The sequence below is a fragment of the Excalfactoria chinensis genome, chromosome 26, assembly GCF_039878825.1.
Source record: "Excalfactoria chinensis isolate bCotChi1 chromosome 26, bCotChi1.hap2, whole genome shotgun sequence".
Lineage (NCBI taxonomy): Eukaryota > Metazoa > Chordata > Aves > Galliformes > Phasianidae > Excalfactoria > Excalfactoria chinensis.
Genome location: NC_092850.1, coordinates 1,077,599 through 1,105,358, shown reverse-complemented (window position 1 = coordinate 1,105,358; position 27,760 = coordinate 1,077,599). Strand labels below are relative to the sequence as shown.

At 44.8% G+C, this 27,760-nt stretch overlaps 1 protein-coding gene across 6 annotated transcripts; it reads left to right on the top strand.

Annotated features, from left to right (window-relative positions):
* Positions 1–49: 49 nt before the first annotated feature.
* On the top strand, positions 50–26,642 carry PTBP1 (polypyrimidine tract binding protein 1). 6 transcript variants are annotated; one of them, XM_072357416.1, is made up of 16 exons: positions 62–163; positions 3,426–3,456; positions 10,299–10,499; positions 12,056–12,131; positions 13,017–13,189; positions 14,079–14,225; positions 15,315–15,485; positions 16,275–16,385; positions 16,716–16,890; positions 17,452–17,529; positions 18,803–18,948; positions 21,622–21,655; positions 22,220–22,312; positions 22,640–22,856; positions 23,121–23,198; positions 23,571–26,642. In XM_072357416.1, the coding sequence occupies exons 4-16, from the start codon at positions 12,107–12,109 to the stop codon at positions 23,701–23,703; spliced, it is 1,581 nt and encodes a 526-aa protein (XP_072213517.1). In that variant the 5' UTR covers positions 62–163; positions 3,426–3,456; positions 10,299–10,499; positions 12,056–12,106; the 3' UTR covers positions 23,704–26,642. The 6 variants fall into 6 exon arrangements, with proteins under 6 accessions (XP_072213513.1, XP_072213512.1, XP_072213517.1 ...); XM_072357412.1 differs by lacking the exon at positions 10,299–10,499 and having other exon boundaries at positions 50–163; XM_072357411.1 differs by lacking the exon at positions 10,299–10,499 and having other exon boundaries at positions 50–163; positions 17,452–17,541.
* Positions 26,643–27,760: the final 1,118 nt, after the last annotated feature.

The window sequence follows — 27,760 nt, the reverse complement described above, 5'->3', positions numbered from 1 at the left end:
CAAGATGACATCTCCAGTAGCCAATGAAAAGCTGGCGCGGGTGAGGCGGGCCGGGTGGTGCCGCCATTTTGTGAGTCTATAACACGGAGCGGTCGGGCTCGTTCCTGTTATTCCGGCGTCTCCACTCCGTTCCCTGCGGGTCTCCTCCGTGTGCAATGGACGGGTGAGTCTCGGCCGGCGCGGGCGGGGTTGCTCCGGTAACCGCGAGAGGGGGAAAGCGAAGAACGTTACGGGACCCCTCGTGGGGTCCGAAGGAAGCGGTGGAGTTGTGGTACCGCGCCGGGGGGCTGGGGCGGAACCGTGGGGGGAGGGGGCGCTGTGGGCGCGGTCGGACCGCGAGGGGAGGGAGGGGAAGGAGACGGAGCTGAGGCGGGGGCTGCTCGGGGGCTGTTTGCCCGCAGGACGAGGAGCTGCTGTGGGGGGCGAGAGCCGTATTGAGGGTCCCCCCCCCCTTCAATCCCCCTTTGCCGCTCCGGTTCCGGGGTTGGGGAAGGCCGCGCTCGGCTCCGCTCCGTGCCCCGGGGGTGGGGGAGGCGGCTCCGCCCCGCTGGGTGCGGGGGGCCCGGCGGCGCCGCGTGGGCGTGCGGGGCTGGAGCGCGGCTCCGCTGGGGGGGGGGGGGTGGGGGAGGCGGGAGCGAGCGCACCTGGAGGCGGGAGCGCGCACCTGGAGGCGGGAGCGCGCCTGCGGGTTGATTCACTCCCCCATTGTCCGCAGCTTTCCGAACGGGGAGCGGTGCGGGGGTTTCCTGCAAGGCCGTGTTTGCTGGCGGTCAGTGCCGATGAGCTGCGGGTGCGCTCGGGTTCTCTGGTGGAAGGAAAGACTTCATATTCCCTTCTGAATCTATGGGAAGGGCACGAAGCCCCGGCCTCGACTTCAGATCCAAACTCTTTGGCTCAGAACTTTCTGCCCCCCCCCCCCCAGCCCTACAGCTGCAGGAGCGTTTGCTTTAAGGCTAACTGCGTTCTTCCTGCTGCTCTGGTTCTCGTTCCGAACACAACGTTGAGGTGCAGCTCTTCCCAGAGCCCCCAATAAGCTGTTTGTCCTCCCGGCGTCTTAAGCCCAAACCGGTGCTGCTCGTGCATCACATGGATCGGGGAGTGGTGTGTTCGTTGATCTCTCTTTACACAGCAATAATGCCTGTTTTCATTCAAAACCATACCTTACAGTGCATGCAGTTGGGAAAGCTGTTCTACTGCGTGTGTTACAGTAGTTCTTAGGTTGAGAATCTGAATGATTCCCAGCCTATGGAGGATCACTGTGTGATCTGCTGACCCCAGGAAAGCTGTCCCCTGTTGGAGTTTCAGCAGCTTCTCTGGCTTGGCACTGTGTGCCTTCAGCAGTGCTGGGATTCCTCCTACCTGTATTGATGCTTAGTTTGGTGCCTGGTTGATCCTTATGGCTTGCAGGGAGTTTGTATGGAAGGGCTGTTTGGGAAGGGACTCGGTTTCTGCTCCTGCTGCTTAATCTTCTCTCTGTTAGTGCAGGAATAGCTTCATTCCGTGTACAAAGTAACTTCACGAGAGGTTTTATTGCCAGTTCTATTAGAGAGTAATGCGAGTCCCGTATTGAAGCTTGTTATATGCTCAGAACGCAACCAAAGAGATCGTTTGCAGGAGAAACAAAGCAAAATAAGGTCACGTTTAATAACAAAACAGATCGGTGCTGCTGGTGCTGGTTGTGTGTAGTTTATCACATGGGTTGTAAGAAGGTTCTGGGCTCGGTAGCGCTTGGCAAGTAAAAGCTTTTCCTGTTGGATAATTGTAAAGGCTGTCCCCTGCTAAGGCAACTTTATGTAAAACGTTTCCTGTGCCTTGAGGCCCGCAGGAGGAACAGGAAGCAGAAGTTGCTGGGGTGGGGGGGTGGGATAAGGCTGAGAGTTTTGGGGACTGGAGAGGTTCCTTCGTAATGCACTTAGCTGGGAATACCTTAATTACTGAAATCAATGTATGTGTTTTAATAGGAGAAACGTGTACTCGTGTGTAATAGTTGCTGTGGAGTGATTCTTTAAGCTGATAGGTGCAGATGGGTGTGATTAGCTCCTCAGCGATGGCCCTGGCAGCGCAGCAGAACCCATCTGTCCTCGAGCAGAGAGGCTGGAGAATCCCAACCCCTTTGGAGGCTGCAGCTCCAGCTGCAAACTGCTGCGGTGTGATGACATGGCAGGTTGGGTTGGAAGAGGAAGTGTGAGGAGCTGAGCTGGCCTGGGCGTGCGTGACAGCTCATTTGTGGAGCTGCTGAGATGGGAATGGCTTAATAATAAGATGGAGCAGTATTTAATTCCCTGAAAGATGAAGCCATGCAGGACGGCAGGGAAGGAAGAACGAGTCTGTAAGTTTTCTGCTGTTAATGGCTGAGGTTTGAGCGTGGTTCTTGAATACTTCGTGTTGTAAGAATGACTGCACTGCTTTCTGTTAGTGCTGCGTGTCCTTCCAGCTGCAGCCAGCCCTGCTGGGGTCCTCTGCTCTGAACGTTTGGACTTTGTCAGCTGATTCTGTTTGAAAGATAGGAGCTGAAATGGGTGGTGCTGCACGTGGTGCTCGTATCCTCGCTTGTGTTACATTGCTGCTTTACCACAGGTTGGATTTTGCTTACAAAAAATAAGTGTCATCTTCAGTGCAAGGGTGTAATTGAAATGCTCTGCCTGCTTTGAGCCGCTCACACTGGAAATAACATCCAGGTGTGGTGATGCATTGGAAGGTTCCTGGGGTTCAATGTAACAGACTGCAGAGAAGCTGTTTGATTCCTGCAGGGGAGATGCTCTATAGGTGTGCATGGCAGTGATGGGTGCTGCTGACAAGAGGTAGCCCAAGTATAGTTTGGGGTACAGCTATGTTAATGCTCATGTTAATCTGAAACTCTCACTTTTAAAAGCTTAAGCATCTGTGATATAGAGGGTAACTGTTGGCTTTCCTTCTGCTGTGTTAGGTTGGGAGCTGCCTGGCTGTGAACACCAATAGCTCCGAGCACTGCTGGTCCCCAGTGCTGAGCTGGCAGCTCCTTAAGGGCTAAGGGAGGCTTTCTTTACAGGATAGGGGAGGTTACTCCATCCAGCATCAGGTTTTTAAGCATGGTGGAGGTGTCTGTTGGTGACGGAGCTGCCTCTTGATACTTCCACCCTCGGTTTAGTTCCTTTGAAGGGAGAATGCTGGACTTGGGTTCTCAGTTTCAGCCCCATACATTATGCTTAAAAAGGGGGCACGTTTCATTGTGGGCAGCGGAAAAGCTGCAGTTTTATTTTCCTAGGGCTGCTGGGTCTCCACCATCACCATCTAATAGTTTTCCTTTGTATGAACTGTCCTTGGCTCACCTGCAAAGACAACTGTGCACTTTTGACTTGCTTTTTTTCTTACTGCTGTAAACTATGCTGGATATTTGTGGCAAACCTATCTAACTTTTTTAATCCTTTTCTTTCTTTTTTCTACAGCATTGTCCAAGATATAACAGTTGGTACAAAGGTAGGCACTTCTCACTTTTTCTCTTCTTTTTACACTGCTCAGCATCTTGACCTAATTTTAGCCTCACCAAATGCAGATCTTCAGCTGGAAGGGGTTATTTCTAGTACCACATCCATTGGGTTTGAACCAGAAGGTAATTTAGTTTCATGTGCATTAAAACTTTGATGATAGTTCAGCACTCAGCTCTTGGCATTTGGGGCCATTGATTATCAACTGTCAGAAGAGAACGTTATTGCATTTTAGGAACAGCCCTTTCCCCTGTTCAAATGTCAAGCCGTGCTTGTTATGTGTGTGCTGGACAATGGTTCTCAATGGAGAAATTGGTCCTTTCTCTTTAGAATTTCCCCCTTCTGCCACAAAATGGAGTGTTTAGCTGCTGATTTCTATCTCCTGTGAGTACAGTAAATACGACCTTTACCCTCCAGTCTCAGGTTTTGAAAGTGCAGACCTAGCCCTGAAACTAAAGTGCTGACAGGAGCCTCCTTATCTGTGCTGCTGGGTAATAGCTGCTGTGTTCACAGGATAAAGCACATTCCTCTGAAATGCTGAACTGGAATGTGTGGGACAGATGGGCACTCCTTGGTGTGTTAAGGGCTTTTCATTTTCCTTAGTGAACATGGTAGGTAATGTTCTGGAATCAGGGTCGCAGTCACTCAGCCATGTAGGTTCTTACTTAAAAGCGAATGGATGTTGGCCTGCGGAGGAGTGAATGTACAGCTTGGATGGTGGCTGCGTTAGCATCTTCATTATTAACTAAGGAGCAGAGATGTGTGTCAGCTCAGATAGCTGGTGGAGTGATGCAGTGTGGGATAGAGCTGATACGGAAGGGAGCTGAGCTGGTGTGGTGTGAGCTCTTGTGGGTCTGTGCAAGTGGAGAAGGAGCATTAGAGGGGTTTACTCCTAGAAGGCAAATAGTTGTTGTAACACTGAGAATACAGAGCTAGACGTGACTGCTGTAAGTGCAGGTGTGTGTGTGGGTGCTCCACGTTTTTCTGAGGAGCATGAAACATGAAGAAAATCTCTATAACAGCTTGTAGGGGTGTAAGGCCGTTCTCACTTTTGCAGTGTGCTAATCTGAAATCTGAATCAATCATAGTGACAGCACGGTGTTCTCAGCCAGCACTGAGCACTGTCTGCTGCAAGGAGCTGAGCTTCCATTGGAGAAGTTAGAGGATGGGCAGTAGGGTTGGCTGATAGTTCATAGCTACTTCACAAAATGAAGTAAACAGTCTCTGTTACCACCCTGAATAATCTGATTAATCTAGGTTGGAGCCCCTTAAATTGGAATTAACATCGCGTCTGTTCATCTGCAGCTTTAAGAGACACTTCTGCGCGACTAAATGTGACTAAGAAGCTCCTGAAACTGTAATTGTCGTCTTCTCTGTCTTGAAAAGCTTCAGGATGTGGTGCTGCATGCCTCGTGGTTCTGGCTGTGGGGCACAGAGCAGTCAGGTGGTTACAACGAGGGTTGGGAGAAATCCTGAGCTCGTGCTTTCACTCGTAGCACAGGGCAGAGCTGTAACAGCCTCTGTGCTGTTTGGCCACTGGAGCAGAGAGTGGAGAAGTGCATTGAAAATGAAGCTTTACGTTAAGGCAGGCAAGGGGAGGGTTGAGGTGGGTGAGTCAGATCTCAGAGCAAAAAGGGAAGTTGAAACATCATGATAAAGGTAAGTTCTTAATAATGCTTTCTGGTACAGCCATGTTATCTGGTTGCTTGAACAAGTCACTGTGTCAGCGTAGCTTATGTAACAGAAGTGTTGTCTAATGGTAAACTGCAACACTTGGTTCTTGTGGATTTTGCTGTAGGTGGGTTAAAATCTTCTCTGCAGCAATAAAGTGAGGGCTTCTCTTAGAGCCGTGTGCACGGAGTGAGATGCAGGCGGCTCTTCACAAAGTTGTGTAATCAATTGCTTGTTGAGAGCACTTATCTCAGTGGTAACCATAAAACCTCATTGGCTGCAGCTCCTTGTGATGTTGCCGTTGCTTCTTTAGTGCTTCTATTTCCATCTGCTTTCCTTTGGTTTGCCAGAAAGCAACTTGGAAGGGACTGCAGAAGGTTTCTGTAACATCACAGAAACATTTCAGTCCTCTCTGCTACAATAACGACATTGATAGAGCTCTGTTGTTCTGGTGTCGTTTTTCTGACCCCTGAGGCATCACTGAAATCAGTTAATCCTCAAAGTGATTTTCCCCCCCCCATTCAGAAGCAGATGTTCCTTATAATTGCTTGATAAGTTACTATAACGTGTAGCTGCAGTTTAGTGATCTGCTGGCTTTATAAAGCATTTCTAGCGGTGTTTACAAGCTTGCTGGCTGAGCTCCTAGGCTGGACATGAGTGCTTCACCTGGAAAAGTGTTCTTGGCCTGGGGTGTAAACTGACTCATTTTTACCATGTGTGTGCAAAGAAGGTAGGAACGCAACTCTATCAAGTTCCTTAAGGTGTTAGAGGAGCCTCAAGAGCTGTGAGCTCTCCATTTTGTTGATGAGAGAACACTGAGCACCTTTATAGATACTCTTGCAGCCATTCCTGGGAATTCCCATCCCACCAAATGCTCATGTTCTTCAGTCTGAAATGTGTGAACTTGTTTAGGAAACTCATTACGGTTCTATTACAGGATTCCTGATACGTGGACTTCTGGAATGTCCCGTAGATTGGAAACATATGACTTGAGTCTCACATTTGTCCATGATTTAATATCTGGAAAGGAAGGAAGCATCTCCTTTGGATGGGGGCACAGTACTTGGGCATGAAGGTGCTGGGGGTGGGCTGGGCACCATCTGTAAGCAGGACTGACCTAGTGGGTAGAGTATGAACTATGATGTATCATCAGCCTTTAAAGTTGCGTTTCAGTTAAAAAACTGTTGCTGGAGATGCTGAACAATCCTTGTAGTTTCTTGGTTAAATTGAGCTCTCTTCAAAAGGTGACCCTTCAGGTTGGGGGGGGGGGGAATACAATATACTTCTGTGGCATCTGAGAAGTTAATTTTTAAAATGGGGTTTGCTGGAGTGTGATACAGACTGCCTGCATAGGAGTGATTTGTGGTCAAGCAAGGATTTTTGCCATGGGAACAGTAATTATGGCTTCAGGCAACGGGCCAAGAATGCTGTGAGGAAATTCCAGTCCTCTCCTATGGCTTTAGTGAGAGGCTGCAACAAGCTGGCTCTTGTGGCCTGCCTGCAACAGGCGTGATCACACATGTGGGGCACATGGCTGCAGCACACGGTGGGGGGGGGATGCTCCATGTGATCTGCTGTGCAAAGTCAGCTTCTGTGCACCTGTGTGCAGTTCATGGGTTTCTGTCCTGTGCAGCGGCAAGCAGTGAGCAACGGTGGGTTATGGAACTGCCTCAATTCTTTATTAGCTGGATTTTAAGCTGTTGGTTGGAGCACAGGCTGGAAGCAAGGTTGCTATCAGAGGCTTGTAAGCTGTCAGAGATACCTAAAGCAGTTCCTCGCTCTGCATCTAGAACACTGTGGAAGCAAGCTGAAGCTGCGTGCACTTGGCAAGAGGTGGAGATGCACTCTTGCTAGTGAGTTTAATTTCCACCTCCATGGGGCTCTCGCACAGCTGTCTGTTAAGCTTTGCATGCCAACTTGTCAAGCACTGCTCTTAGTTCAGCGTGTGCTGTGATAATCTCAGTGTAATTGCTTGGTCTGTGCCGAAGCAGTTTCTGGTTATTACACAATAAAGATTTGGGAGAGATTGAATTAGTGTAGGGTTCCTTCTGAACCTGCACGCTCGGTTTGCTGGCTTTATGGGTTAGGTCACCAAATATTCCTTCCTCGGTTCTATCTGTTCCAAAGTGATTCATCCAGCAGTGTTTGCGTGCTGGTGTTTGTGTTCAGCTTTATGGAGAACCTGTCTGTTCTGCTGTAATGATTAGAGGAGCTCAAGGCTGACTGCTAGTTAAGTTTCAACTCGGGAACATTGGGATCATAAAGCCTGGGTGTGTGCTGTCCTACAAAGCAAGAATGACTGCATTGCTGCAGCGCTTGCCGTTGAGGAATTTTAGAGCTATTTGCAACAGCCACACCTTTTATTTGCTCAGAGGGCAGGTTTGTTTCATGGAGTGTCTCCATAGCAGCTAAGGTTGAGAAAGAAAGGGAGGGGCTGATGTGATGAGGGGGTGAAGGATCTGGCTTTGTAAAGCTGCCTGAGCTGAGTTATGCTGTTGCCAAATCCCACCTCAGATTGTGGCAGTGGTTGCTTAATGCCCTAATGAAGTTTCTGGTGTCTCATAACTAACGTATAGGTTGGAGTTCCCTATAGATGTTGTCCCAGGTGTTGTAGCACTACGTACTATAGGAAATCAGGTTTTCTGAGTGTCAAGTTGCATGAAATGCTGTGACCAACAAATCTGGTTTCCAAGATGCTGAAAAATGTGTGTGCCCAGTATATCAGTGCGAGGCTTACTGGGATGAGCACGCTGGCTTGTATGGATGGCTATTACATTGACTGTGGGGCTGTAGCAACTTAAAAGGCCCTGAGTTAAAGGTGCAAGTGTGTGCAATGATATGGCTCACCTCACAGCTATAGAACAGGCTGCAGGCCTCAGTTGCTGTGTATTAATCTTAAATCTCCTCCTTTGAAGGGAAAAGTGCTTTTATCGTGTGTTCTCCAGAGGCGTTTTCACACACAAAGAATCTGCTGTTTTTCTTGCTTCTCTACCATGAGATAAAGAGTACTGAAGGCAGGAGGGGCATAAAGGAGCAGGAGGGGGATAAAGGAGCATGGGGGGTAGAAGTGAGCCTTGCTTTGAGTGAGGCTTCCATGGGACACGAGGAAAACTTGCACCATTCTTCCTAGTGGTTGAAATTTATCTCCATTCCTATCTCTTGAATCTCAGCAGAAAGCATTGGAATGTAACTAACAGAATGTGTGTGAATGATGAGGTCACTGGGCTGGATTTTCCTTACCAGCTCCTTTGCAAAGAGATTGGAGTCTGAAAGTTTGCATTCTTCAGTTCCTTTGGGACTGAGCTCATGTGGAGCCTTTGAAACACGCTTTGGAGATGCCCAGTTCTTTATGTGCTCTGAGATTCTCCTCCACTTTTAGCAGAGCAAAAAGGTTTGTGTAACTGTGTGTGCCAGGTTGTTCTAGTGGCCTCTTACAGGGTCCAAAATCTGCATGGTTTTAGGAAAGATGTAGTATAAGAATGGTGCTGGTTGGGCAGACTTGCAGGGCTGGAGAGGCATGCTGGTGTGTTGATCCCATCCATTTTTATATACATATATATACACATATATATTCTTCTTGGCCAGCTAATAGCTTGTGTTGGCCTTCCAGTGCTGGGTGTCTTCTCCCAGTCTCCTTTTGCTATTAGCTCCATGCTGCTTTCTGCCAGTAATACTTATTTTCTGGTAGCTGTCACCATGTGCTAATGCCACCTATTGATCTTTAGGTTCTTGCTTTGATCACTGTGTGTATGTTGAGCTTTTTGCACAGGCTGGTTTATTGTAATACATGTGAAATGAGTGACTGGACATGGAGGTAGGTAAAGGGTTATGTTGTGTTTCTAGGTGTGCCTTTCTTCATTCCCAACCATGGTGAAGTTGAGGTGGAATCCTAGTGGGAGTGAGCCAGGTGGTTGGTGTGTTGGGAGCTAAAATATTGATGATGAGCCCACATGGAACACGAGTGTTGCATTAAATTAAAGCAGCTTGAACAACAGGGCCTCCATAGCCGTGTGCTGAGGACAGAAGGAGGTTGCTGTCATAGCAACACTCCCAGGCAATGCTTTACCTGTCAGCAGAGTGTGTCTAATTGGTGCTGGGAACAGCCTTAACCTGGACTAGGTAAGGTTTGGCAATGCAGCTTTAAAGATGGTATTTTTTTTTTCTGTAAACAGGAAGAGATTTATTAGCTGAGGTGATGAATTTATGCAGAGCAGTGTTACTTTGTTAGCATGGTGTTGCTTCTGTTAATCTCTTTGTAAAAATACCAGCTGCAATAGGACGAGCTGAGCAGAAATGTCAGTGTGAATTAACATCTGTGAGTGGGGAGGCTGACTTAATGTCAATTGCTGGCTGATCTGTGGCACAACTGGGCTTCTCCCAGGTGCTTTGGGAATACAAAGGCAGAGGAGTGCTGTGGGCTGAGCCTGGCCAGCAACCCAGCACCCACACTGCTGTGTGCTCACCTCCTTATGGCTCAAAGAGTTCTGCCCTTCAAGAAATGAAGGAATAAAAGCATTGAATAGTTCAGGATCTGCTCCTTTTGTTACTAGCCTTTCCTGTAATGCTCAGAATCCCCAAGGGAGGTGATGCTGGCAAGAATCTGCATCTTCTGAAACAACCAGGCTTGATTTGTTTCTTCTGGGTCTGGTGCAAGGCGTTGCTTTGTGTAGAGCATTTGAGTTTGTTTATTACACGGTTTTAAAGAATAAAAGGCCTCTTGGCAATCAGTGCAACTGTAAAGGCAACTGCTGAGAGTCCCACTGATGTTCCTACCATGGAGTGCGGATAGATGGAGCTGTCTTCAGTTTACCTCAGGCAGGCAGTGTTATTCCAGAGAACATCCACCAACAGAGAGACTCCAGGCAGGTAGGTGAGTCCCAGCAGCACCAATGAAGGAAGAAATGCTGAGGAAAAGGCAGCAGCTGGTGGGGATTCCTTTTGGTGAAGGATCCCAGCACCGACTGCCTGGTGTCACCCCAACTCTATTAACTTTGTTCTTCTGGCTTTTCTGTGCAGGGCCAACACGGCTGGGTGTGCAAGAGCCGGCTTGCCTCTAGCTTGCACTCAGAAATCGCAGTGCTAATTACAGCAACTGTTAAAAGGGCCATTGCTCATTATGACTTTATTAGGTGACATTGCCATGGGTGCTTCTTGCCTTTGCAGGACCGGGTCAGTGCTGTGCAGGTGACCAGCAGCAGCACATGAAGCATGGCTTTGGAACCTGCCCCAATTTCACCTATTCAGTACATCAAAGTCCTCGAGCTCAGCTTTGAAGAGCAGCACCGAGCAGTCAGACAAGAAATTCAGGATCTGAAGAAGAAAAAAACCCCAATCTCCTGTCTGTAATTCAGTGTGCTGGGCTCGGTGTGTGACCTACTTTCCTGACCTGTTCCCTGTGCAGCCAGCAGAGCTCCTGTTGCTGTGCAGGTCGTGTTACTGCAGGTGCCAGCAGATACTGGGTGGTGGGGGGGGCATCCTGGCAGCTCCCATTGGAGTGTCTGGGTGGGAGTGAAGGCAGGGCTGGGCTTTATTTGCTGTTAGGGGTTTTCTACTGTGACACTTACATAAAAATAATGTGGGAATTAGAAGAAGGTGCTTTTAGGTGCTGAGTTTGAGGTGTAATAAATGTTTGCTTTTAGTCATAGCGATGCCTTTTTTTTTTTTCATCCTTTATAGTTTAGCTTAGTTCTGATCAGTTCAGATCATTTGGGTCACAGGGAATGCTGTGATAAGCTGAAGTTGCATGCAGTGGTCTCAGGGCCATGAAGGGAGAGCAGTGCAGGTGTGTGAATGGATGGAATTACACCGTGCCTGCAGATAGCAGAAGGCCTGGAATAAATAAATGCGTGTCTGTTAGTTGTGTAGTATCAGTTTGCTTGGACAAGGTGATTCTGGTAGGAGCCCTTTTGGAAGCTTTGGTTAAATAAGTTCTGTAAGGCTGAAAGGTAGCGTGATGCTGCAGTATGGAAAATCAAAGGGAGATGCTTTGCTGCTCTGCTCTGTAAGTAGCTGTGTTCACTTCAGTGTGGGAGTCCTCCTGCCAGAGGCAAGGGAGGATGTGGTCACAGACCTTGTACCTGTGGTGCTTGTTTCTCAGCTTCAGAATGCTCAGTCCTTTGGCTGAAGCATTTGCTGAGGTATTGCTGTACTGTTGCCCTGTCGAAGATGCTGCTGTTTTGAGGTCTGTGGCTAGAAAACAACAACCCTGTGATCTGATAATACAAATTGTCCTATATGGTTCTACTCTATATCTTACAGTAGCCTTCTTCTAGGAGCTTCATTTTCTTTTCCTTCCCCCTTTTTTTTCCTTGGGGGAGGGAAGAGTTCCATCTATTTCTTGATATCTCTGAGTTGTGTCATCCCATTTTCACTGAAGGATAGCATCTTGAACTCGTCATTAATTATAAATTGCCTTTTGCTTAAGACTTCCTCTAGTCTTGGTAGCCCACAGTAAAATAATTGCTCTAATCTTAATGAATTGCATTAAAAAACATACTGATGAATAGATGACTGCTATCTGCTTTGCTATTTCAGATCAACTCCCAGTGCTCAAGCTTAACCTTAAAGAATGAAAATCTCCATCTGTCACCAGTAATTAGAAACATGGCTATATTTATTAGGAAGCAGTGAATGTCAGTGCCTAATGCTTGGCGCTGGCTTCAGACAACTCAGCAATGCTTCAGTTCCTGAGATTCCTGGTGTTTACCTCAACAGAGCCATTGGATAGTGCTATTCAATTACCAAATTGGATCTTACTTATATTTAATTGATGATGATGAGGTTGACTGTCAGTATATTTTCACTTACGCTTCTGTTCAGCTTCTCTACACCTTAATATCAGTTGTTCTATTCAGGTGTTCTGAAACCAGCAGAGTTGAGTAGAAATGCTGTCAGTTTACCTTTCTTCTTTTCTCTTCCAGCGGGGATCTGACGAGCTTTTCTCTACTTGTGTTACTAACGGACCCTTTATCATGAGCAGCAACGCTTCTTCTGCAGGTAATGTTGCCTATAAGAAAAGGATAGCAGTTGATGGGGGTTGCAGAGATACTGTCAGGTCTGATTTTGTGGGGTTTTTTTTTCATTTTTAATATTAAAACCTGTATTTCTAATACTTACTAGGTCTTTGTAGGGTGGTGCTGAGCAATAAACTTCTGCCCAGCACCTTAATGGTTAGCAGTCTGAAGAAATTTGTTTCTAGACATTTGCTCTAGTGATTTTACACTAGTAAAATAGGCAGGTTTTGCTGTAAGCTGGTGTTCTTGAAACGTGGCTGTATTTCACATAGGATTATTTTGGCCATATATAGCAAACTGCTGTTTATTCCAGGAGTCTGACACCATCTAGAGGTCAGTGATCCCACCAGGATGGGGTTTTGCATTATGTGCTCATCAGTGCTTTGAATTATCTTACCTTAAGCTGCTGCCCTCTTTTGAGCCCCTGTTTTTGTTCTGTCAGACCCTATCAGCTGTCTGATAGTGCCATGCATGTGATCCAGCAGATCTAAGATGTTGGGTTGTACTTGATTTGATGACGCCCCTCTCAGACTGTTTCACTGCTAAGAATGCTGAAGTGAAGAGGAAATAAAGCAGCAGTCTCAAATAATGCATTGGAGTTAAGCAGTAGAAATGCGAGTGTCTGGGGATCTGGCCACTGGAGAGTAGGTTTCATTGCAGTGACATTCAGCTGCGTCCCTCACATTCATGTAGTCTGAAAAGGAGTAAAACTGTGCATTCAGACTCAGGTGAAATTAGACGATAGATTTTCTCTGTGATGGAAATAAGTAGATAGGGAGTGCAGGATGGACATCAGAAGTACTGATTGTGTGTTTGCTCATCAAACTCACCCTAATAAGCAGTGATTGTTGGGTTGGTTTTTTCACAGCTAATGGAAACGACAGCAAAAAATTCAAAGGGGACAGCAGAAGTGCTGGGGTCCCATCCAGAGTAATCCATGTCCGTAAGCTCCCCAGTGACGTCACGGAGGCTGAGGTCATCTCTCTGGGCTTACCTTTTGGCAAGGTCACCAACCTTCTGATGTTGAAAGGGAAAAACCAGGTACTGTATCCACAACTGACAGCAGAGGGTTGTTTTGTCATCAGTAAAGCAGCTCTTGAGTGGTCAGAACAACTGTTATTCATTTGGATTGATAACTTCTGCTTGCTGTGTTTTTACTTTTCCGTGGCTGTCCCATGAGCTGTAGAAAATACTATTTTCAGGCTGCTCAAGTAGCTGAGTCTGTAATTATTGGTAGTCATTTATAATTAGCATCATGCTTGTTCTTGTAGATTACAGGCTACATAAATAGTTTGGCCAGCAGTTTTGTGACTTGGCCTTTTTCACTGCAACCAGTTTGGTTGTTGAGTAACCACCACTGTAACTTTGCATATTAAGGATACCTTTCCAGATAGGGAAAAAATGAGCTGGGTGAAGCTGAAGCACCCGTGGATAATGCAGAAGGTGTGTGAGCTTTGTGACTGTAATTGAACAAATTAAGGAGTTAAAGAGCAAGCCAACTTTAATCATTGCTTCAAGTGCGGTGTCTTTAATCCTAATGATGAAAATGTACCTCTGATGTGTAGTGTGATTATATAGGAGGGTTGATCTGAAAGTAATGCCTCCTTGGTTTATTGTATTGGCTAGTGATGTCGCATGCAGCTGCTGGTGGGGTAGCACTGGAGGCTGAACCTTCCTGTCAGTGTTGTTTTACATTTGGATGCTGTGCTGTGCATGGCAGCAGAGGGGGGTGGTCTGACATAGTGACATCCGACATGCAGGGGTGTCAAATTCAGTTCCTCCAATTGGGCACTACATAGAATGATCTCTGTGCTTAATGTAATGACTTGCTACAACTCCTTATGTTTTTCTTCTAAAATAGAGAAGACCACAAAGGTGTGAAACACGCTTTGCTAACATGCTGTATTTATCGATTTGACTTTCTGTGTAGGCTTTTATAGAAATGAATACAGAGGAGGCAGCCAACACCATGGTAAACTACTACACCACAGTCACTCCAGTCCTTCGAAGCCAGCCCATCTACATCCAGTTCTCCAACCACAAGGAGCTTAAGACAGACAACTCACCAAACCAAGCAGTTAGTATCTGTGGAAGCGTTAAGAAGAGTACATTGTGTTTCCTGAGAATTTGTCTGAATAGAAATGCCTCCCATCTAGGTTCTAATAGGCTGATTTGCAGCATGGGTGCTTCTGAGCACCCTTTTCCCTTTGCTTGTGACTTTTTCATTTGCCACTTGATTTCTACCCCAAGCTTCTAGCTTATGAATGAATATCTGCTGTAACATCTTTTCTCCAGAGCTGTTAAATGAGCTACTAAAACTTCCTTAATATTAGGGGGAAAAAAAATAAGTGAGATCATGAAAAATTTAGTGTGAAATGAAGCTCTGGTGGGGACAAAACCTGTAACTGCTGGAGAGAGTGTTGCTGGTATGTGCTAGCTTTGAAACAGGCAGCACTGAACACAATGGTTCTTAATGCTTTGGACTGCCTGGAGTTTGTGTAAAACATGCTCTGTGCAGTAGAAAGCTCCATTTTTGGCTCAGCTGCTCTTGGCAATCTTTCAAGACCGGAGCATTGGAAAGAAGTTCATGTTATGTGCACTTGCTTATCAGGGATGGCTTTCTAGCTTGTCCTCCTCACTTTTCAGCCTGACTTTCATTGGCATCACAGCATCTCGTGCTGTGCAGATGAAGTGCCACTGCTTGGTGCATCTAACAAACCACAATTTGATGCATCTGTTATATGAAGAAAAGAACTGTCGTGTCAGTTTTCACTACTGGCTCCCTATGGCAGTTGTGCATTAGACTTGTTAGTTTATTGTCAGCTTCTATAGTGTTCTGTAGGTGATGTTGCATTCCAAAAGAGCCTAGTTTTACCTTTCTCCTTAGCAGTGGAATAACTGCAGCAGTAGTGGGTGCTGAGCAAGAGTATAGATAACAGTAGGATAAGTATTTAACGTTTTATTTAGTGTGGTTTGCATTACTGTTATTGAGGTGACCTTGCATTTCCTATATCTAAAATGTGGTGAAATACTGCATTCTCAGCACTAGGAACAGTAAATTGCTGCTTGTTGTTCTGTAGTAAATAGATGGGGGAAACTCAAGGAAAGCTGAATGTGTATTTTTGCAAGCAGGAGTGTCAGTCTAACAGGATGTTTGGTTCTGCAGCGTGCCCAAGCAGCTCTGCAAGCAGTGAATTCAGTTCAGTCAGGAAACCTAGCACTGCCAGCCCCTGCTGCAGCTGTGGATGCGGGAATGGCGATGGCTGGCCAGAGCCCTGTGCTGAGGATCATTGTGGAGAATCTCTTCTATCCTGTCACTCTAGATGTTCTGCATCAGGTAAAAAGAAATGTCCTCACAGCTTGAAGACTCTCCTGGAGGAAGGGAAAGTGACAAATAGGGAGTTACATGTAGTCGGTGTAAGAGTTGTAACAGCACGTCTGTATCTGTAAAGCAAGCTCTGGAAGGAGCAGCTCTGACCACAGCTGTAAGCTTTCTGCTTTCTGGACACCCTGAGGCCTGTATGAGGGTCTCCTAGTTTTATTTCCAATCTGGCCAGTCTTAATTTGCAGAGTTTTGCTGGCCTGTTGTGGTGGGATTGAGATCAGGTGTGGCAGAAAGGACAAACGTTACAGCTTCAAGGCTGGTCTTAATGCTCTGTTAATACACTGCTTTCTCCACCCACGGTGTTGCTTAGCCACCATGGGAAGCTACTGCAGTGTACTAAGTGATATATACCTGTGGCATTTAGGTAGTAACCTTCTTCCTGCTTTCCACTGCGGTCGTTCAACCTGATCTTTGTTTAAAATGCAAACTTGACTGCATGGAAGAATCCCTGAAATTCTGAAAGTGTTTGAGTTTGTGATGGTCCGTATGTATCATCCCATGTAAGAATGATGTTTAAAAAAAAAGGACTTTATTAGAGAGGTAATCCTGTTTCTTCTGTGGGAGATGCCATGATGTAGGATAAACAGTGCTTGTGACATAACCTACTTTCAAGCTGGGGAGCTAAGAGGGTGACAGGACAATTCATGTCGTTTCTGTTTTAGAATAATAATGATGTGAAATATGAATATGATGCTCGCTTCTAGTGATGAAATGACAAAGTGTGCAAATATTACCTTGCAGATTTTTTCCAAATTTGGTACAGTCTTGAAAATAATTACATTCACGAAGAACAACCAATTTCAGGCTCTTTTACAATATGCTGACCCCATGAGTGCTCAGCATGCCAAACTGGTGAGTATTAAGCTTGCAGTGCTAAACACCTGCATTGTTTTAACTTGTAAGCTTGCTGTTGTTATTCTAAGACAAATGTGTGTACGTGGTTTTGTGGGAGCATCACCCAAATGGCAGATTTGCATGTGTGAGTGGGAGGGAACTTCACCACCAAGAGCAGTGTGGTGTAACAAGGGTAATTATTGGAGGGGATGAGTAGAAGTGATGCTGATTCTGCACAGAGCAGGTTATCTGCTTGTCTTCAGATGCAGCACTTTCTCTCCTCAGATTTCTTGGTGATGTTTAATATAAATTCATGTGGCGTTTAAAAAGTGATTTGTTTCCTTACAGTCTTTGGATGGGCAAAATATCTACAATGCCTGTTGTACGCTGCGCATAGATTTCTCAAAGCTCACAAGTCTCAATGTCAAATACAATAATGATAAAAGCAGAGATTACACACGACCAGACCTACCTTCTGGGGATAACCAGCCCCCTCTTGATCAGACCATGGCAGCTGCTTTTGGTGAGAGTTCTTCACGTGGGAGCAGAGCAGATGTAACAACTTCTGTTAGCTGGAGAAGAGAGGATATAATCCTAGTGTGTTTAATTATGTAAAATGCTATAGTGTGAATGAGGAATTTTGGGATCTCTGAATCTGAATGCAAAATACTAGCACGGGCATATGTTTGTGGGTGCCTGTTGCTGCTGTGAAAGCTGTTTGTGTGGGGATTTAGAAGATTTTTAGCAGCTGTCTGTGCTTTGAGTGCCATCTGCTGTTCTGTTTGCAGCACAGACTGAGCAGTAATTTGGGGGTGTTGTAACCTATACTTCTGGAAGCTGTACCATGGATATAAGCAGTGATGGGAGCTGGTGACTTGTATTCTGGTCAACAGCTGCCTTTTGCTGGCAGTGTCAGCCCAGCAGGTCTTGAGGAATGCTGCTGTCAGTGTTGCTTTAGAGACATTTTTGACTTGGTGGCTGTGGTTTAGCTTCCAAGCCATATGTAGAAGGACAGATGAAGGCAGTTAAGCCTACAGTTTTCTTGCTGTTGAGTATCTGTTTATAATGTCTGTCTCTTTCCCAGGTGCCCCAGGAATAATCCCTGCCTCTCCATATGCAGGAGCTGGCTTTCCTCCCACCTTTGCAATTCCTCAGGCTGCAGGTACTGTACTTCGTAAGTTGGAATTTTATATAGGTTCTCTGGTTGTTACTGAAGCATCTTGATGTTTTAAAGCTAAGTAGTGGTGGTCTGGGGGGAGTGGAGTCCTCTAAGTCCTAAATGCTGACACTTGGGCATAGAGAAGGACATTTCACTACATAATCTCAACCAAGTATGTAGCTGTAGTTACTCTGGCTAGGCAATATCCGCATGGAAAGAAGTGGCAGAATGGGAGCAACACTAAAAACAGTATTTAGATATTACTCTACTGGGAGATTGATTGGTAAGCTAAGGTTTTTGCATTTAGCTTTTTGTCATGGGGCTGCTGAGGTTGGGAAACCCACCTTTATGTTTGTAAAAGTGAGCAGAAGCGAGGAATCTCTGCTTTCCCATAGGAACCGGGTAAAGCTGGTATTCAGTATGAGCAGAATTTACATTATTATGGTTGCTGTGAAGCTTAAAATTCATGTTGCTGCTAACAAAATATTTCTACTTACATGCCTAGCCCAATATGAGATAAATATGGGAGCTTTAGGTGCTAAATAGACTTGTTAATGTCAGATAAACAGTTATTTTTTCATAGCATACCCTAAGTTATGTTGACTTCCCAGTAACTTGGTGGGATTCCCTTGCTTATGAGAGAACAACCACAAACCAAATGCTATGTTGTTGCCCTCATGGGGGAAACAAAGCATGCCCCTTCAAGTGATCCCATTCAATTCATTACTAGGTGTTGTTTCTAGCACTTCAGCCCTCCTAAGGGCAGCACTTTTAATGCAGTGAGGTGGCAGGCGTTCTGTGAGCAATCCAGGAATGAAACCTTAATGTTTCTCCATTCAATAAGAGATTAGCCAACAGTAGCATGATAGCTGATCATTTTTATATGCATGGTTAAAGAACAAAGCATTTTTTGGCATGCAGTGGTTGGAAAGACCCTTCCAATTACACCGTTTGTGATACCTTTCCTGCCCCACCAGAGCTGAGGCTTTGTGCTGATTCTGCTTCTTGTGAAACGTGCAAAATATTGTAGTCAACAAGATTGTGCTGAGGCATCTGTTGAGCACCAGGCACTGCAAAGAGCAATTGCTATTAGAAACGATACCATTTCCTGCAGCACCAGAACTGGAGGCTTCTGTTGCTGTTAGAGTATAGTCACTGTGTTTTGAATGGTTACTTGCATGTTACAGAAGGTGTGCTGTTCTCCCTTCTGGTGCAGCAGATACACTAGAGTACGTGCTGTTAACTTCTTCACTGGTTAATATTCTTTAATTTCCAGGCTTGACAGTTCAAAATGTTCATGGAGCACTAGCTCCTTTGGCTATCCCAGCAGCAGCTGCAGCGGCTGCAGCAGGACGGATTGCCATTCCCGGCCTCGCTGGGGCAGGGAACTCTGTTCTGCTGGTTAGCAATCTGAATCCTGAGGTTAGTGGAGTCCTAATTTTACTTTTTTTCTCCTTCCTGTTACTTCTACTTTCACTTTCTGAATGCAGTTTATGCTGAAAAATCATTCAAAGTGAAGCCCTACTGTGTCCTAAAGGAAACGGCAAAGCTAGAAAAGCAGATATGCTCTGCCAGCTCTCAATCTCAAAGCAGACAGTACTCTAGTTGCTGAAGGGAAATCAGAAAGCCCATCTTTCAAATTAAAACCTTGCTGCTCTTTAGTTGAAAGCTGAGGATGCTGCCTGCCTGCTCTTGTCCCACAAAGACTACAATACCTGTCCCCTCCCTCCCTTCATTTGGAATCTCTCTGCCATTCCCATGTAGTATTGTCATTGGGTCAGAGGAGTCACGTCCATTCTTTCTTTCCCTTAGCATGTTCTAGATTTTTTTTTAATACATTAATTCAGAACTACAGAGTTCATTCTGACCTTTGCTCTGTATAGTGTCTGGACCCCTGCCAGCTTGACTTTGTACTTGTGCAGTTATTTCCTCTGCCATGTGCTTGCACATTTTTCCTTTCCAAGATTTCGGGAAGGTTTTCCTTAGCTTAAACCCCTTAACAGCTCACAGTTTACATTTTCAATTCTATTTGACTTAGTGAGTTGAAATGCTTGGGTTTCCTCGATAACAAAGCAGGAAATTCTGAGCAAAAAAAACTCCTTAACAAAGATTGCATTGTAAGAATTTGATATCTTGAATTTTTCCCCGGTCAGCTTTTGGCTCCGTGTTGGATTGAAAGTGTAGCATTTCCTGTTGTGTGTGATAGTGTGCACTCAGTCTGCTGAGCACACTTTTAACTGGTGGGACTGCACACACAACTTAATACTACTTTGCAAAGCTATGAAACTTAACAGTGATGGCAGAGTAACCACAAAACCTCTTTTGCATCAAATGAGAAGCCTGGATGTGATGAGTCATCAAAGAAAAAACACTGAACGTTTGGTGAGAGGCACCAATTGGATCAGTATTTCAGACTACCCCTCACCTCTCAGTACTGTTTTCTCCAGGGCATGAAATAATGCTGAGGACTGCAAGCAGCCCTGGTTTGGATGAGTTGTATTTTCTGGCCAGGAATTCCTCTGCCATTCCAGAAGCTGTCATCTCAGTCCCAGTGTCATGCATGCTCAACTGAGACACTTAACTTTTAAGAGCTGGCCTTGCTGTTCTCAACCATTGTAATGCTGCCTAGCTTGGTTTTTGGGGGGATGATTTTGTGTTATCTGGATGGCAATGATAAGACTGTGCTTTTTTACCCCTATTTACTTTGCATGTGTTTGCTGCTCTCCAAGAGTGGCACCTGAGGGGTGTGTGCCCTGTTCACACAGTGGGTTATTTCATGCCTTGTGTTTTTTGTTGAGCTCCTCACTATCCATCCAGCTTATCTTTGGGCTAGAGAGACTTTGATACTTGTACTGAAGCTGTGAACTAACAGACCTGAAACTTTTTTCCATTGCCTGTATAATCAGTGTTGTAGAAACTTACCTGTGCCACAAACAGTTAATTAAGAGACAGTATTTCTCTAGAGTGACTGGCTCTGCAGTAATGTGGAGGCTTTTTTTTCCTGAATCAGAACTATGGAAATTGCAATTGCTCCCTCTTTTCTCCAAGCAGAAGTTGTTTCATGGCTTCAGCTTGCACTGACACTTGGAATGCAGTTGTCAGTGGGAGCAGAGATGCTTTCTCTTTCTGAATCAGTAGTAGCAATGCGTGGTTCCTGCACAATGATTCCAACCCCTTCCATCCAACAGATGGAACAGACTTGGTTGTAAAGCTCCTTTTATAGCAAGCACTCCTACCAGGCTTTTTTTGGTGGTGGTGCAGCTGCTCATTCAGATGATATTGGTTAGCATCTGAGTTGCTTTTTTTTTTACTCTTTTCACAATTAAATACTCAATTATAGATTGCTTCCCTTTGTCATTAATCTTCAAGGAGCAATTCCAGCTGTCTGATTTGATCTTAGAAGCGTTCCCTCTGAAATGGCAGCAATCCAAACAGTGTTGGAGTGACATTTTAGGGAGCATCACTGCGATTGAACCCAGCATTCAAGCTCGTAAAGTCATTCTGTTGCAATACTGTCTCTTAACCTCTTTGTATATCTAAAGTAAAGAAAAAAAAATGCCTTTTCTTTTATCATTGTGTTCCACTAGGTAAAACCTATTAACTGTTTCTGTAAACGAGTTATTGTATGTAGAATTCTATAAATCTGACTGATGGAACACTACATATTTCCTTATGTATTTACTGACCTGTGTTTTTTGCTACTTTTTTCTTTTCTCCCCCCATCCCTGAATATTTTTTTTTCTTCCCTTGATCCGGAATTTCTTTGCCAACTGACTGCACGGTACTTCTGCTTCCTGTTGTTGCTTGAAACAAAACCAAAACACATATATATATTCCCCTTCCAAAACAATATATATAAATATACCAAAACAATATATATATATACCAAAAAAAACCAAACCACCCTGCTCTTCGGAAACCAACCTGCCCTTCAATATTAACCATCTTGAAAACTTCATCATCCATCAACCAATTTCGCCATTTCCGGGGATTCTGCCCTTCCTCGTTGTGGACGATTTGTGCAACCTCGCTCTCCCCTTCGATTCCTTACCTCTTCCCTGTCCCTCCGCTGCCTTGCTCTGCTGTTCTCTAAAGAGAGTTACACCCCAATGCCTCTTTATTCTTTTCGGTATGTTATCATTCACACTTTTTATTACCTTGTTTTTTTTTGTTGTTGTTTTTCATTTATTTTGAGATTTATTTATTTGGATACTTCAGAAATTGTACAGTTTGCAGTTTGCCTTTTTTTGTTGTTGTTGTTTTGAATGCTTAATTTGGGTTTTTTTTGTTTTATGTTGCTTAGTTTGCTATTTAATTTAGTTTTGCCTTTATTTTACATTCAGTTATGCATGATTTATTGCTTTGCATGCCTTTTTTGTTATATATAAGAGTTTTATATTGTGATAGCATGCTAAATTGTCCAGTCTTCTGGCAGTTAGATTTTGCCTTAACTTTTTTATTGCTGAAACCCAGTATCTTTTCTTTAATGTATTGTTCCATTATTATTCTGCTATATAAGAATGTTCCTTAAGTAGAGCAGAATAAGTTAAAAACGTGGTTGGAATGAGATCAGTTCTGATTGTGAATGTTCTTTTATTTTTTGCTCTTGGATTGATTAGCTAAAATTAAGTTGTATGAGGTTTCCTTCCTACCCCTCCCCTAAGACTGTTTCTGTTTTCCTCACTTTCTGAAGGAGTCTATGGTGATGTGCAGAGGGTGAAGATTTTATTTAATAAGAAAGAGAATGCCCTGGTTCAGATGGCTGATGGAAACCAGGCTCAGCTTGGTAAGCAAGCTTAAATGTATCAGCTGATAGCAATGAGAGGCATGGGTGGTCAGAGCTTCTGCTCTTTAAAACAAAAACATCTCCATGTGTACTTAATTGCTCATCTGCACCTGTAGTGTTGATTTGGTGCAGCTCTGGTTTACTTGTGAGATAATCTAGGGGTGAAATAATGGAACCAACAGTACTCTAAGGCAGAATGATGATGCCTGTCATTGTGTTCTTGGGAGATCCTGCCTTGGGAAGAACTGAAATGAGGTTCTAGCTTTGATAAGTGTCTGAACAGAACTGAAATGCCACTGTAGTCAGCACTATGTTGCACCATTGCAGCCATGAGCCATTTGAATGGCCAGAAGCTCCTTGGAAAGCCAATCCGTATAACGTTGTCCAAACATCAGACAGTACAGCTCCCTCGTGAGGGGCAGGAGGACCAAGGTCTGACTAAGGACTATGGAAATTCTCCTTTACACCGTTTCAAGAAACCAGGTTCCAAAAACTTCCAGAACATCTTCCCTCCTTCTGCCACTCTTCATCTGTCCAACATTCCGTGAGTATCAGCATGGGGACGTCCTGTGGTGTTCAATGTGGGAATGTCCACAAGTTCAGGGTGGGGGTAAAATGTGACTTTTAACTGCTGACAGAGGAGAAGCTTGCTCGTCTTCCTGTCACTCCTCATAGTCTTTCCAGCCAAGGAGCTGTGCTGTTAGTAGAGAAACTAAGCAAAGGGTCTGAGGGGAACTGTTTTAGTGCTGCAGTCTGACATGTATTTGACTGGAATTGTAATGTATTTGACTGAAATGATTGATTTCAGGCCTTCAATAGCTGAAGAGGACCTCAAGATGTTGTTCTCAAGCAATGGTGGGATGGTCAAAGGCTTCAAATTCTTCCAGTAAGTGTTTGGTTTTCCTTTCTTAAATCCTGTCCTTACATCAGGCTGAGAAGGGTAGAAGTGCCTGACTTAGAGAACAGTGAGCAGCACTGTCCTTTCCATAGGAATCCAACTCATCTGGAAGAAAGAATTCAGGAGCAACCCTGAATTGAGTGCACGGTGAACATGAGCTGATAAAACTGAGGTAGCTGAGTGAGAATTTGGGGGTAGGCGTGTTGATCTTAGAAGACAGTATAAAGGACAGTAGATTGCAGTTATCCTGGTAGTCAATATTCTGCTTGACTTGGAGTGCTGGGTGGTGAAACTCATACTGACTTAAGCAAATGCTGTTTGCAGTGGTACTGAATATGACTTAAACCTCTGTCTTGTCAGGAAGGACCGTAAAATGGCTCTGATCCAGATGGGCTCCGTGGAAGAAGCCATTCAATCACTCATTGACCTCCACAATCATGACCTGGGTGAGAATCACCACCTGCGTGTGTCCTTCTCCAAGTCTACCATTTAAAGCTTGGGAAAGGCATGAGACAAAATGGACTTGACTTAACCTCTTGAGTTCAGCCTCGACCTTAAAAGGGCCGAACGCGAGGGTTTTCAACTTCCATCATTCCAGACATATAAAGAAAGAAAAAAAAGCCACTTTAAAAAAAAAAGCAGCTGAAGTGACCTTAAAAGACCAGAGATTTTATTTTTTTAAAGAGAAAAATCAGTTTACCGGTTTTTAAGAAAAAAAAAAGAGGAAAAAAAAAAAACAAACAAACACGATGAAATCTTAATTCCTATTGCTAATAATAACCTTGCGGTGATGGGTAACAATCTTGACTGTTCAAAAATAAAAACATCACAAGTTGAAGTTTACACTTTGGAACCTGCTCTGGGAAATCCCTCCCCCCTGTCCCCTCCTTCCTTTCCCTTCTCCCCCTCCCTATAAAGCAGATCCCAACAAGTTGATCAGGTTTCACATTGATGCCTTTTATTTTTCTTTTTTCTTTACCCATCCATGCCTTGAAAAAGACCTAAAACCACTGTGTACGTTCACTATTGCGCCTTTGGAGTCAGGATTTTGCATAATGCATGGTTGTAATGGAGCTCCCAACCCAACTAGCACAAAACCAAGTTGCATTGATCCTACTTAAACTGTGCATCTGCTATCCTGTGCCTTAAACCTTTTTTTCCTTCTATTTGGGAAAACATCTGAATTGTGGAGGTCGGATGGGAAATGAATGAGTTTGTGGCTCGTTAGATCTACTTCTTGTAGGGAAGGACTAATCAAGCTGGCAGAGTGGATAAAGAAAATATTGGGCTTTGAGGCAGTCGGATCCCGCTGCCGTCACTTGGCTCGGTCGTGTAGCATCACGTGTCTTTGTGCCACTTTCCAATCTGCTCGTGGTTTACCTCCATCTGCAAACCTCCAAGTGGGAGTTGAAATCCCCCTGGTGTGACATTCAGACCGAGCGTAGAAGGGTCTGGGTGGGGGGGGAGCGTTCCCAAGACCAAATCCCATCCTGTTATCAGTAGGGAGCCAACAGGCTTCTGCCCTTCCCAAGAAGAGCATTGATCAAGATACAAAATCAACCACTGCTGGACGTTTGTGAAGACAAATCATTAAGAATTTGTCACAATTTGTATATATATATATCTCGAAATACTCGGCTAGGATTTGAAGAGTTATTGGCTATCCCACATCTAGAAAGGTGTTCATGCGAGTCACCTTCGTGCCCCTGACTTGAAATTAACAAGACCAGTGTAGCTCTGCCATCATTCTTATAGCGTGTCTTCAGCATTTGAGCTTTTTTTGTTTTAATCCTTGTATTATACTTCTTGATGCAGTCGCTGTCATCTGTGCCTAGCAATATTTCCAGTTGACCAAATATTCTAATCTCTTTTTGTTTTTATATGCAAAAGAAATAGTTTAAGTACCTTTTTTTGTTTAATAGAATGGTAAGATGGTATAAACGTAATCTAAATTTACTCCTTGGTGATATTACCCTCCTTTTTTTTTTGTATACTGTACTTTCTTTGTTTGATGATTGAAGCTGTAGGGCAGTGATTTCTAGTTACCAGGCTGAGGTCATGACTGAGGATGTGATGATGACGTGGGTGTGAGATGCATTCGTGCAGACTTTTAAAGTGCTGTGTTTGAGATGCCAGGCGGAATCAATTGAAGGACCAGGCTCAAGTTTTTTCCACTTTTTTTAACCTAGAAGCCCAGATATTTGTAAGTTATAGGAAGGGAATTCCTGCTCAATAGAACGCAGCAGATCGTTTTCTCCCAGTGATAAAAGCAACCTTTAATGTTTCCTGGCTCTTTCCCAGGCCGTTCTGCCTTCTATTTCATATAATCCAACGTTGCCTTACGTTTCCCTCTAACCTGCAACCTGTTTGGATGCAAAATAACAAGGATCTTTGTTTTTTTTTCAGGGTTTGTTTGTTTCGTTGTCGTTATTTTTTCCTGCAAATTGTGGACCAAAGTTTGTTTTCTAACCGTCTTAGTGTTGCAAGTTCCAGTTTCCTTGCCTTGCCGTGGGAGCTCCGACTTGCTTAGCACTGAGGGTTTGGAAAAGTCTTAACACTTTCCTTTTTGTAACTCCCTGAACTCTTTAGAGGGTGTGAATTAATGCTGGAGAAGCGTGTGAGGTCTGAGTGAGGGTTCAGCTTTGGGTTGCTGGTGTGGGATCTGCATTGTGGCCGTCAATAGGAGCTGCATTGGGTTACCTGGCAAGCCCAGTTCATTGAGCAGTCTGCCTCTCTGAACTCTGTTTCCTTGCATTCAGCAATGCAAATCCAGGTGTGCTTTGGCAGACTGGAATCTGTTTGCTCATCTCCCTTAAAAGGGGGGGGAAGCAAAAGGGGTTGCATTCCTGTGTTGTAGCTCTGCTCTGCTTGCAGCTCTGCCCTGCAGCCACAGATCCACACCCAACCCAAAGCAGAACAGCTGGAGCTTTCAGATGCAATTCAATCCACCTCAAACCGAGATGCTGGGAAAAGAGGCTCATTGGAATGAGACCATTCTGGTGGCCTCTGATTCGATCGACCCCACAGGTTATAAATGGAGTGAATTGAGGTAACCCCAGAAACCCAGACGCGGTGGGTTGGTTTCTTTTCTCCTTTGGATCCCTGTGTTTGCATGTAAAGAATGTGAGTAACAAGAAAAAAAAAGGGTGTACATATTTATAAGTTGTTTCTTTTTTTATACCTGTTGTAAGACATTGAAGGGGGGGAGCAGCAAAACCCAGGTGTTTCTTTTTTTATGGTGAACAGATGTATTGTATATTTTGATACCAGCTCTATACAGGTTCAGTATTGAGAGAGAAAGAGAGAGGGGTGGGGGAGGGGGTCAGCGTGTATCCAACACCATCAAGAAATTCCAATCGCCTCTTATCAAAGAATGTTTGTAATGCAAAAAAAAACCACACAAAGAGAATTAAAAACTATTTTATAACAACCTTTGTACCTTTTCTGTAGCTCCGTTTCTTTTGTTGCAGATTGTAGAAAAGCAGTTATTGGCCAGTCTGTACTTTATATATATATATATTATATATATAATTTTTTTTTCTCTTTTTTTTTTGTGCTTTCAATAAATTTCTTCTGTATTCTTTGCTTCTGATTCCCCTCTCTCTGTTTTTATTTTTGCTTCTGGTTTTTATTTGTCTTATTTCCCTCCCCCCCCCCTTCTGTTGTAATTCCAGCTGCCTTTTGACTTCTCTGGGCAACCTCTATGTGCAGTGAAGGATGCTGGATTGGGACTCCAGCCCTGCGGTGCTCAAACAACACTCAGGTATATTGGAGGGGGGGGGGGTCCCAGGGCCTGAACTGATGCTCTGCCTTTATCCCATTCCCTTTCTGTTTCATTTTTGTCGTTGTTTTTAATGCATTGTTCCTAAACTTTCCGTATATTTCTAGCTAATATCCATCAAATAACCCAACTTTTTTTAGTCCGATGTTGATGCTCTGTGAGCTCTCATGCTTTGGATTCCACAAACCAGACCCCCAGCATCAGTAGCCACATTCATTCCTATGTCTGTTATGTCAGTTCTTGGGCTGTTATTCTGTTGTGCTGCTGCACGGAGCACATTCAGGTCCAGAGCAGCACAGCCCTGTGTGTGTGCAGGGAGCCAGCAGAGCAGAGGTAGATACATTCCTGTTCCCCTCAATGCTCAGCCTTGGAGCTTTGCTGCCCATGCACTTTGCTACCCCTTCCTATGGGGCTGTAATAGGAGCTGCCCTATTTCCCCCCATTCCAGCCCCTTTTGCTGTGTTGCATCCTCACTGTGAGCATCGCCCATCACTCAGAGCATCGTGTGCTCAGCTGGGAGCTCACCCAGCTCTTTGCTGGCCCTTTGGCTGGGTTCGCATCAGCATCACAAGCTGAGATCGCTGGTATCCCTGGAAAGAGGAATAGGGTTTGAATAGGATTCGTGTCCCTAATGGTGCGGGAAAGGGGGGTGGGTTATGGGGGGGGGGGAACCTTCGATCCCTGGAGCGAGGAATCGAACCCCGAGGGCGGCCCTGAGTTCAATGGGAGCCGTCGTTGCCGGGAGCAATTAGCGATGGGCGGTTAATTA